Raw genomic sequence first — 14,679 nt, forward strand, 5'->3', positions numbered from 1 at the left:
AATATTTGTAATATTTTGAAACAACATTATAAAACATTTAAATTAATAATTTATATGTTTGTATAATATATTATTAATAAAATATATAATTATTATATTAATTAATTAATAGTAATTCAAATTAATAAAGTATATCAAAAATTAATAAACATTTAACTTTATAATACATTTTATTTTATCGAAACATGTAGAAATATACAAAAGACATGCATATAATTATATATCTCATTGTACATGCGACTAATGGAATATTCGATGGAATATACGACTGATGTCTTGGTAAGAAATTTTCCTTCGCCGTTTATCGTTTTCGCGAGATTATTATAATTATTATAATTACTCGCCGCGTAAATGAGTAGTTTCAGAAAACTGAGTGCCATCCGAAAGTCCAAGAAGTGATTTCCATGCGACATTTCGAAGTGAAATCTCGCGCGGAAAGAAACAGATTGTCCCGCGATTGTAGCTCTTCGTGAAAGTAAGTTTCGGGATTACTAAGCTCACAGATAGTGAATCGAATACACAGCGGTGTGATTTACATATATTACCATAATTGCATCTTGCTGAAAACAGATCCGTATCAAATACATGCGTAAGAATTAATAATTAAAATCATACTTTTTAGGATATACATGATTTTTGAGAAATACAAAAATATAAAATATAAACAAATAAATTAAATTTTTAATATTTAGAATTAGAATTAGAATTTAAATATTTAGAATATTTAGATTTAGAAATAAAATAAACACAAAAGTAGAAAGTTAAAAGTATTTTGTTTAGAAAAGAAATAAAAATTAGATAAAAACTCAGAGGAATAAATATTCAAATATAATATAAAGAAACTATAGAAGTTATACAAAATCTTTGTGTTAAAATTCTTTTATATATTTCTCAATTAGACACATTAACAAACATTTCAATACTAGCATCGAATTATCTTCAATGTTTAATTTAACTTACAGTAATATAGGTTTCGATAAGTTAATATCTTTTTCATACTAAATTAAGTTAAATTAAAAGTTAAATAATGTTATTTATATTAGAATATTATAATTTTTTAAGATTAGATTATTTTAAATTATAAAACAATTAATATAGATCTTTAAATGTTTTATAATTTTATTATTTAACTTTTAACTTTTTGATTACTGTTTAATCCTACAGTAATAAAATAAAAAGATATGTAGTTTAACAAAAGTAGTATTGCTTGTCGACATAAGTGATACATTAAACTGAATAACTTACAGTGTATTGTTATTGTATTAAGATTATTGTGTTGCTATGTTTAAATACATTGTGTAAAAATATTGTGAAAATATTCTACTTTATAAGTAAGGCAAATATTGACAGAGTTCTAGAAAGTGATTGTAGGAAATTATTGAGATAAGTGACATAAATAAACATTAATGTTTGTTTGAATTTATAATGTTAATTAAATAATTTAAAATAAAAAAATTGATAGCAAAAAGGTAAAAACTTGTTTACTTGTATTAACAAAAAAGAGTGAAAGAAGAACATCTGGTTAGAAAGTGATGAGTTCCGTCGAACGCTTTTTATCCGAAAGGAACGGATGTAAAAGACTCTCATTACACTTCGTCGCCAATTTCACTGGCTAGATAGAAAAGGAACGCTTTGGGCGTCTTGGGCCCATCTGGAGAGAGTGAGAACAGACCAAAGAGAGTGGTCTCAGATGCTGATGTTTCTGTTCCTCATCAGTAGTTAACCGCATGTCGCGGTGCTCTATTCATTGGTCCGTGGATATGAATGTGATCACAAACCGTGATACATGAATTCCATCGCGCGAATCTCTCGGACAAATGAAAACTCGAATTAACGTTACAACTACCTCTCATTAACGCCCGTGCGGTGAATCCAAAAGTGTGCATTTCCGCAAAGTGATCGGGTCCTCAAGCGTAAAAGTGTATAATACCGATAATAAGATTACATGAAAAAAGGTAGGAACATGAGATAAGATAGAAAAGATATTAAAGTACTTATTAAGTTATAAAATTTCTTTTTAAACCAAATGTCACGATAAAGCTTGCAAATAAAACATTTTGTTTACATTGACATTTAATTTTACCTTCAATTTTAAGTTTTATTCAAAAGAATATAATGTACATATTGTATATTACTTCTATTATCTTCTTTAAGATTTGTAGTGAATAATGCTAGTGATTATCGGTGTAAAACGTGACAAACAATAATCGATTGAATAAAAAAAAAGATTTCTTTTCGTTGTCATCACAGTTAGCGGATAAAATCTCAGACTCGTCTTCGACCTTGATCTTGATAGAAATCCAGGTGAAACTGTCGGATTGAATCGCTGCACGTGCTTTCGATTCTTTAGAACGTAACGATTGATGGCACCTGCTGCGACAGAAAAACGTCATAACAATGTACCTGCTCGGTCATTGTAAAAGCTTCTTTAATTCTTCGATTTACTTAAGACATTCATTAAAATGTTTTAATTAAAGCCCTTCACGAATAACTTGCCTTTTCTCTTTTTAATTGTCGGCCGAAAATTTAATAATCTCGCACTCAAAAAAAAGAGACTTGAAAATAATATAAATATAATATATTTTTTGCGATAAATTCTTCACAATATTTTAAAGATACTAGTAGCAATATTGTTAAAATTAACGATCAATTTGAGATATTAATTCTAGCTTCAATTTAGGATTGAGTTTTAACTCTGACAATTCATAGGTTATTGGTACACAGTGAAACCCTCAAAAAATAAAAAACTATTTAAGAGTTGATATGTAAATATTATTATAAACATTAAAACTCGCTTTGACCGAAAAATGATATATCTTCCTCTTTTTACGGAGATCTTAAATTAATGGAACCGACATTATAGAGTACAAAGTTCTTTAAATTGATTATTACAGAAGTAAAAAAATTTTTTTATATACGTAAAGTACACACAAAAATAAATGGGATACTCAACTTAAAAACTTAAGAAAAAAAAATTAAAAATTACATATAATGTAAGAAATATATAGTAATTTATATTAAGTATATAAATTATATTTAATTTTTTCTCCTTAAACTTTAATTAATCCTCAACATGCACACATCAAAAAAAATTACATAACGTACATATGGGGTAAGCGATACCCCAGCCACTTAAAACAGCTTTTGCGCTTAAAACATTGTATCTGTAGGTCTAGAAAATTTATGTATATTTTTTAAACAGTTTAAAACTACACTTAATTGTAGAAAAAAAAATTAAATAAAATTTCGCTGGGGTGTTGCACACCAGTGTGTTATTGGGATTTATGTCTTGTATATTATACCTCGTACTCATATATGTAAAAAGGTTTTCAATTCTCTGTAAAGAGAATTCGGAAAATTTTGTACTTTGCAATGGCAATAATTCCGTTAGCGTCACCTTAAAATGATCTTATTCACATATGTTCTTTTAATTTATTATTATTATTAAATAATATATTTTCTAAAAATATTATTTTATTTAAATAATATATCCAAAATCTGAACAAATTTTAAACAGCGGATTGAAATGTGCGGTGCATAAATTAACAGACTAGATTTAAATTAGGTGAATGTATGCCAGACGTGCATGTGGTGCTACTTGTTTACTTTTTTTTCACTAGACAGAAGAAGCGCGAAGAAAGTCGAGCGATCAAAAACAATAGCGTGCTCGTATACGGGCTTTAACTCGTAACTTACAACACGATGGTTGAAAGTGATATTTCACTCTTTCCTTCGTCTTCAATTCGCCGCGTATCATCTAAACGAAACAACCAAAGTTCGTTCTAGCTAGAGCAAGACTTTCGCAAAGTACAGCTGCTGCATGAGCATAAATTGGTTTCGCGTGACTTCCACGGAAAACATTTTTCTAGGTATTCAATAATTTTTATTATCACGAGCTTAATGATGGAAACAGAAAGTTGGGAAAATATTAAATGGATTAATTTTTAGACAAACATATTCACCGCTTGTTTACATATTTCTGTTGATCTTTCGTATCAAATGATAGTACTTCATCGTTCAGAGAGGATTGAAAAACGCTTCTTCAAAGTGATGCTCTTAAACACGAACTATCCCCGAGGACCCGGCACACTCCCCGTCCCGCGCTCACCAGGTTGAATCGCCGTCGTTGTCAAAGTCGAAAGTTACCGGCTAACTTTCACTAATAATCAAAAGAGGGGGAAAGGGGTAGGGGAGGAGGGATATGTTGCCGTGTAGATACGGTTCCGCATGTAGACCGGCCGAACGTTACGAAGCACTAAAAGGCGTGCCACTTGTCTCGGTGGCCTGGTTTCGTGTCCCACTTTTGTACCTGACTGTACGTGAACGTCTTTGGACACGCTAACGTGAACTCGCTCACGGTGTGTACCGCTGGGAAACCGATCGAGAATGTGAACAAAGACCCCGAGTTCCTCGAGATCGACGGGGAAACCGGAGCTTATCCGCCCGATTCGTGATCAACCCTTTCATATATGGCGTACAATGACGCCGATATGTGCTTGCACGTTTTCCATTAGAATTAGTTTAATTATTAAATTTGTGAGTACAGCTTGTTTTGTACAGGACCATGCGTAATTTTAAAATCAGCAAAAGCGAAAGCGAAACTTTTGTTATACGTAAAAATATCATCCTCATATCATGTTAAGAAAAGCACTCTATTATTAATTTTTTTTTAGTAATGAGATTTGCAATAAACATTTTAATATAAATCTTAAAATATATTCATTATTTATTTGAAACAAGTATACTTCTGTGTACAGAAAAAATAGATTTGAATTAAGTAAATATTACTCATTTTTAATATTTTAAACAGGTTTATATCTATCACATAAATCTATCACAAATTTATTAAGTATCAAATTTATTCGAAATATATTCTGAATTATAGTAATTTAGTACTTCAACTAAAAATATTAGATTAAAAAAAAAATTTAATTTGCTTATTATTCTGATCTTTCTCCAATACAAATTTTTTATATTTCTCGAAAAAAATAAATTCTTTTTTAAATATGTGTAATAAATTTCTAAAATTTTGTGATGAGTATATTTCAAGACCACTACCAAAAGAGAAAATATTCTTTATTAAAGATAACATAACTTGCTAGAAGAAAAAGTAATTAAGTAATCACTTTTCTTAACAATATCTTTCTGTGTATTTTGAAGCGTTAGGTTTATTAAATTTAATGATAAATAAACACGTTAGAAACATTCTGTGTCAAAGGATGATAGAATTATGAAATTTCGAAAGACATCATGTGTCCCGTGTTAACTCTTTCACGTGAAACGACCGTCTGATTCTCAACTTGAGATAACATTGTACGCATGTAACAGATAAAAATGAGGACAGGCTAGTTGGATTCACCCTATAATCATGGGAAAAAAGTATGAATTGTCTAAATTAAGTTCAGCATAAACTAAACTTTTCATGAAACAAATAACAACTGTGTAATATGATGCATTTGAAAAATATATTATCGCGAAAATATTTTCATAAAATTTCTGCCGATAAATTCGCCTCCAAAATATGATCATTTTTTACAGGGCGATTTTTTCACAATTTCAGTAATTAACACTTTCCAAAGTATTATCGAGTCCCTTTTAAGCCTCTTCGCAGTCGTTCGATTAAAACGGAGCATTCGCGGGTGTAAAACAAATTTTACTGCATTCAATTGCAACGAGCGACCGTAAAAAAGCTTGTAAAATAAAAGACGCAATCTTTTTCATCTAGACGATCTTTTTTTCGACTTTTGACAGAACTGTCGGCGAGAGAGACGGCGGCGGCGAACATACAAAGGCACGAACTTCAAAGTGAAATCATGAGGAACGCGGCAAAATGATAAACGATGCCGGATCAGGAACGATTCGTGACGACGTCGTGAACATGTTTGGCGAACGACAGTGAATCGCACGATCATCGCTGAAGAGAGAAATGACTGTTTTCAAAGCCGGAACACTTATCTCGCTACTTCTGATCGCCTGTTGTTTCGCTAATAACAGAAGGAATAACCGATTTCTACAGAATTTCGGTAAATAGATAATTACACCTTCCGTTATCGCCAAAAATAATATTTTCACGAGAGAAATTTGGACGTATTTTTTTTAGGTCAGTCGGAGAAAGAAGAAAATATCGAGAATACGATCGATTCGCACGGGCAGATGAGATTCTTCGATGAACTTGGATGTAAGTATAGTATAACTATTATTATTATCTTTATAGTATATTAGGTGATGTTATTGGTTTCAATGCGCTCACATGAGTTACGTTATTGAAAATAAACAGATATTAAAATAAATTTTCAAGGCTACTTTAAACGAAAAAATTTGCCATATATTAAAATAATAAATTAACTTCTCTTAACATTGTTGAAAGAATAGGAATTCATGTCACAACTTTACTCTCATACTTGATGAATAACATTCATATTGAATAACGATTTAAATAGTACAATTCGAGTATATTTAATTGCTATGTGTCATCATAACATCTCTGCGAAATCAAGACGGTGACGAACAATGCTAATGCGACACACAATACTGACATTGATACATCTATTATTTCCTTTTAAAACAATTTCAATTAGTAAATGAATAGCATACGATAAGGATGATTCAGCCATATGAGTACACTTGCGCGCAATGGCGATATCTCGATGAAATGATAGATAGTCGGGAAGATTTTAAGATGACAAACCGGTTGACGTTCACCGGATATTTATACTTACACACAACCGAAGCAACGTGATCTATATTTTTATTTATTCCAGGCAATTCGTCATTTTTCCGTTATCACCGCAAGTATATAATAATAATTATAATCAAATCAGTTTAGAATAAAAGGTAAATTTCACATTTATCTTTGATGTATGGACTTAACAAATCTACTTAAACAAATTATATTAAACTGATTACTGCTTGTTGCAAAAATGTATTTGAGGAATTAAACAGAATTTTTAAAAAATATCTTTTAGCAATATTTTATTTGATGCAACTATTATCTAAACGAAAGATATATGCGATGCGATTACAGCAATTTTCTACATTAAATGTGAGCAAAGCACGAAATGTACACAGTTCAGTTAACAAGAAAGACGAATTCGGAATCGTACTTGAAAGGCCACTTACCGACGCTTACTTTCTACAAGAATATTTATAATGAAGCGCACGGAAGCTCCGTTTTCACTGCGACCTCAGTGCATCTCTCCTCTGTCAAGCGTTTTGCCGATGATATATTTTCCTTATTGAAGATGATATCTAATACTTTCTCGCTGAATTATTGAATTACACGAACAAAGTTTTCGAATTTTAATGAAATTTAATTTAATATCTAATCAGAAATTCCACATCACAATCTAAATTTTTTTCACTTAATTTAATCAAAACTAAAAGTTTGCACGAGAAGATGTTGGTTTAAATATTAACCGTATTTTATTTCTTTTTAATTAAATTTAACAAAATGTTTCATCAATATTTCGCATTTATCCAAATTTTATTTTTTAAAGTAAAATACTATCAATATGACCTATATACAAAATCGTATCGCAAAATTCTATTGAATCTATTTGATGTATGAATAATTATTTTATATAGCAAATTTTTGATTTCTTGAAATCATATTTGCTTCTTTATTTTTATTTATGATAAAATTCAATATATATACTTTTTTCTTGCATGGAATTCTCGTACAATTTTTAATTTTTAATTAATTAAAATCCTTACTAAAATTTAAATCAGCAAGTATTAGTTTATTTTTCTTTCAATGTAATGTCGTCACTGTGATAAAGTTATCAAAATTACAAAAAATGAATTCAACGGAATAATAATGATGAAAAAAACTCAAATAAAAATGTATAATTTTCGAAATGTAATCTTCGCATTTGACTGCAACAGAAAATAATCTTAAAATAATAATTGCATCTAAGTGATAAAACAAGATAACTTCAACGGATTTAAGGATTCATCACCGAAATCTATCCCGGTGATCCCGGTTTTCCATCTTCGCGAGGCGACTGGCCCGAATCTTGACGAGGCCTTTCCAGCCCATTCAGAGTACAACAATTTTGCAGAGACATAACAATTCAACGAAGAAAGAAATGGAAAATAAGGCACAACACACATCGCGATGTGTTCTGGCGATGGTGAAGGTGGGGCACCAATGTGAGACCAAAGGACGACACCGCCGCCGCTGCCGCCGCCGCCGTTGCGGGAAAGCTGATGCCGGTGAAAGCAGTGGACGCCTTCTTAGATCGTAACTCGTGGGACATCGGTTTAAGCCAGTCCACGTGCAGAAGGCGTGTATTGTCACGGCTTCTCACCGTCACTCCGGTGAAGTGTCAAAAGGCGTTTTTAACCTTTGACATTGACTCTCGGTCATCAATACGCGTCAGCGATCTCCAAGAAGAGGCTGCGTCCGCTGTCACCTTCCGTTTGAAAAGTTTGCATAAATTGAAGCTATTGCAAGAGAAACCAGTGATATCAAAATGGCGGTGCTTACATGGGATCCTAAACTCACTCGTAATACCGTGCCCCTCGCGAAACCATTCGACAAAGTGAGAGATTTGTGAGAGAAATTCAACCATGAATCACATTTGCCAAGTTCAAGATTAAGGATTTTCGATCCGGGATTCATCAACGACCAATCTTGTGAAGTGCATTCGAAATCTGATATCTTAGTTCCGAAATTGAAAGTTTACCATTTGAATAAAAAGAAAATCAGGAGGTTGACGATTTAAAAAAGAATTAATCGCGTGCTAATTAATTCCGCAAACGTTTTTGCAAGTGAAATTTCAGCTAGTCGAATCTCATAAGAGAAACTTGACTCGCAACTTCCAACTAAGTCAAGTTTCTCTTCGAATAATTTCGGTGAAACTTTATTTAATAGTGAGATCTCAACTGTTCTTCATCAATCGAACGAAGAAAAGAAGATGGACCATTCGTGAGCGATTCTTATTGCAAGTGCAACCCTTTTGCGTGCTGTGAGATCGTGACGATGCGTAAAGCATCCGAAGTGTTCTCGAAGTGACAAGCGGAAGTCAAAATCGATCATGAAGATTGTGCTCTGGGTGCTTCTGATTACCGTGGTGAACGCGTCCAATCAACATGGCACCTATTCGCGGAAATGTAGGGAGGATTGTAAGATGGCGGCTACGAGCCGGTCGATCGTGCCGGTCAAAGTTAAAGACACTCGCCTGCAGCGACCCGATGTATATCGGTCAAGATCGTCGAAGCCGCGCGAGGATAAAGTCCAAGACTCGAGAAGATTTGCGGTGGCCGAGGATTCGAACGAGCATCACGATCTCTGGGAGCCTAAAGCCGCTAGGAGGCAGGATCTGACGCGCGAGCATCGAGCCATCGAGAGCACCCTGAAGAACGTGATAGAGAGACCATCCAAGGTCGAACAGTACCAGTACTTTTCTAATTTTCCATACGGCGGTGATGAGTCCACCGACGCCATATTGAAGAACGCGGATAGTCCAAAGAGTTCAGTGTTCTCCACAGATACCCAAGGTCATTTCTTGAATGATAATACAGAAGAGATGGATTGGAGCGGGCAGGAAGCATTCGAAGAAGACCCGCAGGAAGATGAAGAAGAAATAAATATTCAGGAATTACTGAATGAAGTGAGACGAAAAAGATTGAATGGAGTTGAACTTGATGAAATGGTAAACGGACATCGTCAGGGCAGAAATAGGAAGTTGACCAGTCAGCAGCAAGGCGCCTTGCTAGTGGAGACGCTCAGGAAGAAGCGAAATTATACCGGTGATCATCGGGGACATAGCTCAAATCTTCAAAGCGGTCTTATGGATATGTTGGGTAGAAGTAAGGATTAAAAATGATATCAGAGAGTTTAAAAGTACTTTTCAGAGATCTAATACGATATACCGATTTTAATCAACTTTATAAAATGTAATGGATTCATTTTATCAAAAAATATAAAAGTATATAAGGTATAAGTGAATGAACTAAATTATAAAATACATAAGTAAAAATAGGAAGAGAGAGACACATGATTTAATATTTTATATTTGATATTATTAAAAGTTTATAAAATGAGAATTGATAATAATTAAATATTATTGATTTTCTCCAATTAATAAAATATGATCGCTAATCAAGCGAAGCTTGCACAAGTAAATTATTAATGCAATTGTACTAAAAGTTTTGTTAAAAGTTTAATTCATTTCAACGAATTGATGAATCATGACTGACATACATTTTCAGAAAGAATGCGCTAAATACTAAATTTAGTTATTTTATTTTTAATTAAACTACATGACAATAGATAAATTTACATAACATTATTGCAGATTTTTACTTTTAAGTTTACCAGATAAATAATTTTTTTACGAGATTATTTTCTGGTAAAAATTTTTATTACAATTATTTATTAATAGAGGAAGTCAATACCGGTGTAGGTCTCCCAAATCGACACTTCAGAAAATGAGCATTGCACTGTACTAATATTAAAAATATGATTTAGATTAGATAATCATAGAAAACCCATAGTTTATACATTCACAATTTTTATCTATAAAATCTACTAAAGACGAATTTAACTTAATCTAACTTTATACAGTTGCGCTACATGTTGTGTCTTGCGGAACAGCATAAGGAATTTGTATAATCGACAAAAAAAGTTTTATATCGAAGTAAAAAGCTTTTAGGAATCTTTATATAAACTTGTAAATATTGTACTGTCCCAATTTTGGAATTCAATTTTTCAGACGTTTATTTTGAGATATATAAAAACATTAATTATTTTAAAATATAAAAAAGTATTGTTAAAACTACGGCCATTTGGTAGAAGACACTTTCTACTTTACATTTATATTTTTAAAGTTATATTTTTAGCTTTTAAGAAATATACTATCCAAAAACAAAGTGATTAGTATAATTTAAACATGTAGATATCAATATTTAAATATAAAATCTGTTTTATACAGTTAAAAAATTTGCATTAACTTTTATATATTGCATCCCCCAAAGGGTATCCAAATTTTTGTATTAGCACAAAATAATGTTTTAAAAAATAAAAGAAATTATTTATTAGAAAATAACATAGATAAGTAAAAAATTAATATAAGAAATGTGATACTTTAGTTCAATTTGGAAACAAGTTGTGGAAGCATATTTCTTTAACAATATTAATGTTTATAATATAAACCTTGACACATCTTTTTATTCATTTATTTTAAAAATTTATGCTTCAAAATTACATTATTTTGATGATATGTGTTTATTCACCTATAAATTGTATTATCTTAACATAAAGAATTGTCGAATATTAATTTAACCCAAGATAATTAAATAACACAATCACATTGTGTTAAATTAGCAATTACGTATGTTAAAAATTAAACAAAAAATTTAACAGAGACCAGTTTTATTATATAAATACATAATGTTTTCTACTGTGCAGTGATACCGCAAACGTGCAAGTACAAAGGTGCGAAGTTCGAGTGCGGCCTCAGCATTAGCTGCGTTTTAGGCGGCGGTCGTCCTGTCGATCTCTGTTCCGGAGGTTTGATATGGAGCTGCTGCGTAGACGACGATGACATACCTGAAAAAGTGCCGCGACCTACCGTGGGTTTGTTGCAGAATGCCAGTAAGTTCTCTCGCAATTAAAACATATCCCAGACATGTTTCGAAAAAGCATATGTGTGCTGAAATAATTTTAGTTAGAGAATAGATAAACTTTGACTGAATAATCTGCAAGTTTCTTAAAGCATCATTTAGAAAGATGGGTGAAACAATAAAAACGCCGTATGTTTCTTCTCACGGAAGAGTTTTTAATTTAACGGCGTGTCTCAATTAACTCGCGAGGTCCTTTTTATCTGCCGTCATGCCGCTGTAAATTTACGACATCCTGAAAGAAGGTCCGTGTCCTCGAATGTCGCTAAACCGAGTTCCTGAACCGAGACTTCGAGGTTGCGCCGCGTTTTTAGCGCGACTTGCCCGAGAACAATTTCCATAAACACGTTTAAATCATCAAATCGTCAAATTGACTCGACTGTCTTGAGCGTAATTCGTAAAACAATTACATCCGTAACAATAAAATAATCCGATGTACACTTTCATTTCTTGTGAAATAGAGAAATTCGGTACTTAGCAAAAAAGAGTAAATACAGACGACACCGTAATTAACGGTGTAGAGGAAACGTAACGTTATTTTGCTAAACTACAAAAGGGTTTAGGATGAGGTTTAGATTAAATCGCGAGAAGGTTGAGAACTCTTGGTTTGCAAACTGAAAGGAGACACCGGCTGGAAGTAACCTGATTTCTATCCGGCGACATCCGAAATTACACAACCAACAGCTAGTGTCCAGTGACTCGCGCGCGCGCGTGCCGAGACGCCGCCGCCGCGACAGTAGTACGGCCAAGCACTTTCAAATACAGTTATTCACACCTAGTTTGCGCGACGGCGTCGCGTAGAACTTTACGCGAGCGTGCTTTCCCAAGCCGCAAGTCGCTCACCGTAACCGCGGAACCATCAATACAATGGCGCGATTAGAAACAGGCAAGGAAATAATGTCACCAACACAGAAATTACAAATCACACATTTTCTTTTTAAGTATTAGTTTTATAAAATAATAAGGAAATAAGCACAAATCTCATAAGTAAATTAAGAAGCGCGAACTACTATCAAAACTGAACCTTGCATGATGCTTAATATACATATTATTTTATATGTAAATCTTAAATACATTTTTATTTTATCAACTATACGCGCCAAATACAATCGGATTTACAGATTGTTATATTAACCCCTTGGATACCGATGACGAGAATTCTCTTCAATTTGGACTTTACTTGGGAGACCGGAAATATGCATTTTCTCGTCATGAAATATTTTGTTATATTAGAATCCCCGATACACACATTTTGTTTCAATGATAAAATCACTTAGGGATTCTAGTACAAATAAAATATTTCATGACGAGAAAGTGCATTTTTCCGGTGTCCCAAGCAGAGCCCAAAATGGTGAGAATTCTCGTCGTCGGTATCCAAGTAGTTAATCATAAGATTAAATTAATATTATAATAATATTTGTAATATTTATAACATTTTAGTATTATGACAATCTTCTACATTAATTCCTCGAATAAATTTATTCCAAAGTGATAGAGTCTTTAATCTTCTAGCTGTGATTAAGGTATCAGCTATTACGCGTAATTACAATAATTGCCACATTATCGTGATTAAATTCGAGCGCACAGCCGCGACGCGAGTGATTCCGAATAGCTAATAGCGACACCGTTACGTTGCCCAGCGTTTTCCCTAAATCTCGGGCACCAACAGCCATACGTGGACGACGAGGTGCACGTTTACACCAGCGCGATAAGGCCCAGCAGGCCCTCGCACAACCACGAGGCCCATCGGCCCGCGTACGTCGGCGGCGTCGGTAATCCGGGAAGCCTTTACGACCCGCCTTACGCGATCTGGAGCCACGATCGGCCGAACGATCTCGCGGTCAGTCACGACCGGCCGACGTACACCCGTCCGTATCACACTGCAGTTCCGGAGTATCCGCAGGACGAGTACGACGGCGGCTTTCCGCCCGCCGCCTCCGCCGGGCCGATCGAGGACTCGTCCAACACCATGGACTACACCAGATACCGTGGTAATCGCATGAGAATGCACGCAGATTATTGCACCGAGTGGTGTGTCGCACGATGTGTCCCGGGCGCACGAGTTCCAGGACTCGCTGGAAACTTCCGGTGAATTCAGATCCCGTGAGGTATTAGGCACGCAAGAAAATCCCCGCCGTGCCTCTGTAACACGGGGAAATTGAATTCACCTCGAGATTATATTCCGCATATTTATATCGCTTTAAACATGTCTGATCGAGCTTCCGCTTTCTAAAACTTATTGCTTCGATTCTACTTGCAACGGACTGTGATCTTGCGAATCTCTTAGGCGCACCCGATCAGTGGTTTGGATACGCTCGATGTTGATTATATATATTACGATCGATCGAAAAGGGCACTTGATTTTAATTTAATCACTCATAGATTACAAGAGACAAGTTCGTGTGCGTGCTGCTACTGCGTGATCTAATGAACAGATCGACAGATAATTATTAGACTTCGCACTAGATTTAATTCGTTGGTGCTGAAAAGAAATGTGCGCTGACTTTAAAGAATATATAAAATTACTTCTCGACGAATAACTTCGACGGAAATCAGTACGAAATATACGAAACGAACTGTGACGAATTTTGTAAAGTGAATGACATCGAGACGACATAAAAAATATTTATACTAAACACATCAGAATTAATTGTCAGATAATCGAATCATTCTATAGTGAATCTCAAATGGCGGAGACAGTATCCAAACATGCACGATGTTTTGCACAAATTGGAAATCGCACTGAAACGAACGCTTTCGTCGTCACATTGCACATTTTCCTGCACAAAATGCTGCCAGAAAACAATCGAAAAATTGAATTTGGAGCAAAAAAAAAATAAGAGAACGCTGAAAAATATAAAAAGTAGCTGGAGACAAAAAACGAGGGATTCAACAAAAAACGCAAAAATACAAGAAAGACAATAGAAGACTGTATCACCATATATGAAGCATATGGTGAACAAAGAAGAAAATAAAATTGTATTCGTAATCCTCAGGTTCTTTTAAGCATTGAAATTCAAAATAGGTATATGAGATAGAATATTCCGAAATGTC

At 33.7% G+C, this 14,679-nt stretch overlaps 1 protein-coding gene across 8 annotated transcripts in view; it reads left to right on the forward strand.

Annotated features, from left to right (window-relative positions):
• Positions 1-14,679, forward strand: part of LOC105839910 (serine proteinase stubble) — a 117,998-nt gene that overhangs the window by 99,325 nt on the left and 3,994 nt on the right. For 3 of the 8 annotated variants that reach the window (XM_036283449.1, XM_036283450.1, XM_036283451.1), the window contains 4 exons: positions 5,752-6,023; positions 6,101-6,178; positions 11,414-11,599; positions 13,266-13,616. In XM_036283449.1, coding sequence (XP_036139342.1) covers positions 5,927-6,023; positions 6,101-6,178; positions 11,414-11,599; positions 13,266-13,616 — 712 coding nt within the window. In that variant the 5' untranslated portion in view covers positions 5,752-5,926. Of the gene's footprint in view, positions 1-801; positions 1,956-5,751; positions 6,024-6,100; positions 6,179-8,977; positions 9,814-11,413; positions 11,600-13,265; positions 13,617-14,679 lie in introns of those variants that run through there. The other 5 variants (XM_036283452.1, XM_036283453.1, XM_036283454.1 and 2 more) reach the window with 5 other exon arrangements.

Source organism: Monomorium pharaonis, chromosome 2 (genome assembly GCF_013373865.1).
Source record: "Monomorium pharaonis isolate MP-MQ-018 chromosome 2, ASM1337386v2, whole genome shotgun sequence".
NCBI lineage: Eukaryota > Metazoa > Arthropoda > Insecta > Hymenoptera > Formicidae > Monomorium > Monomorium pharaonis.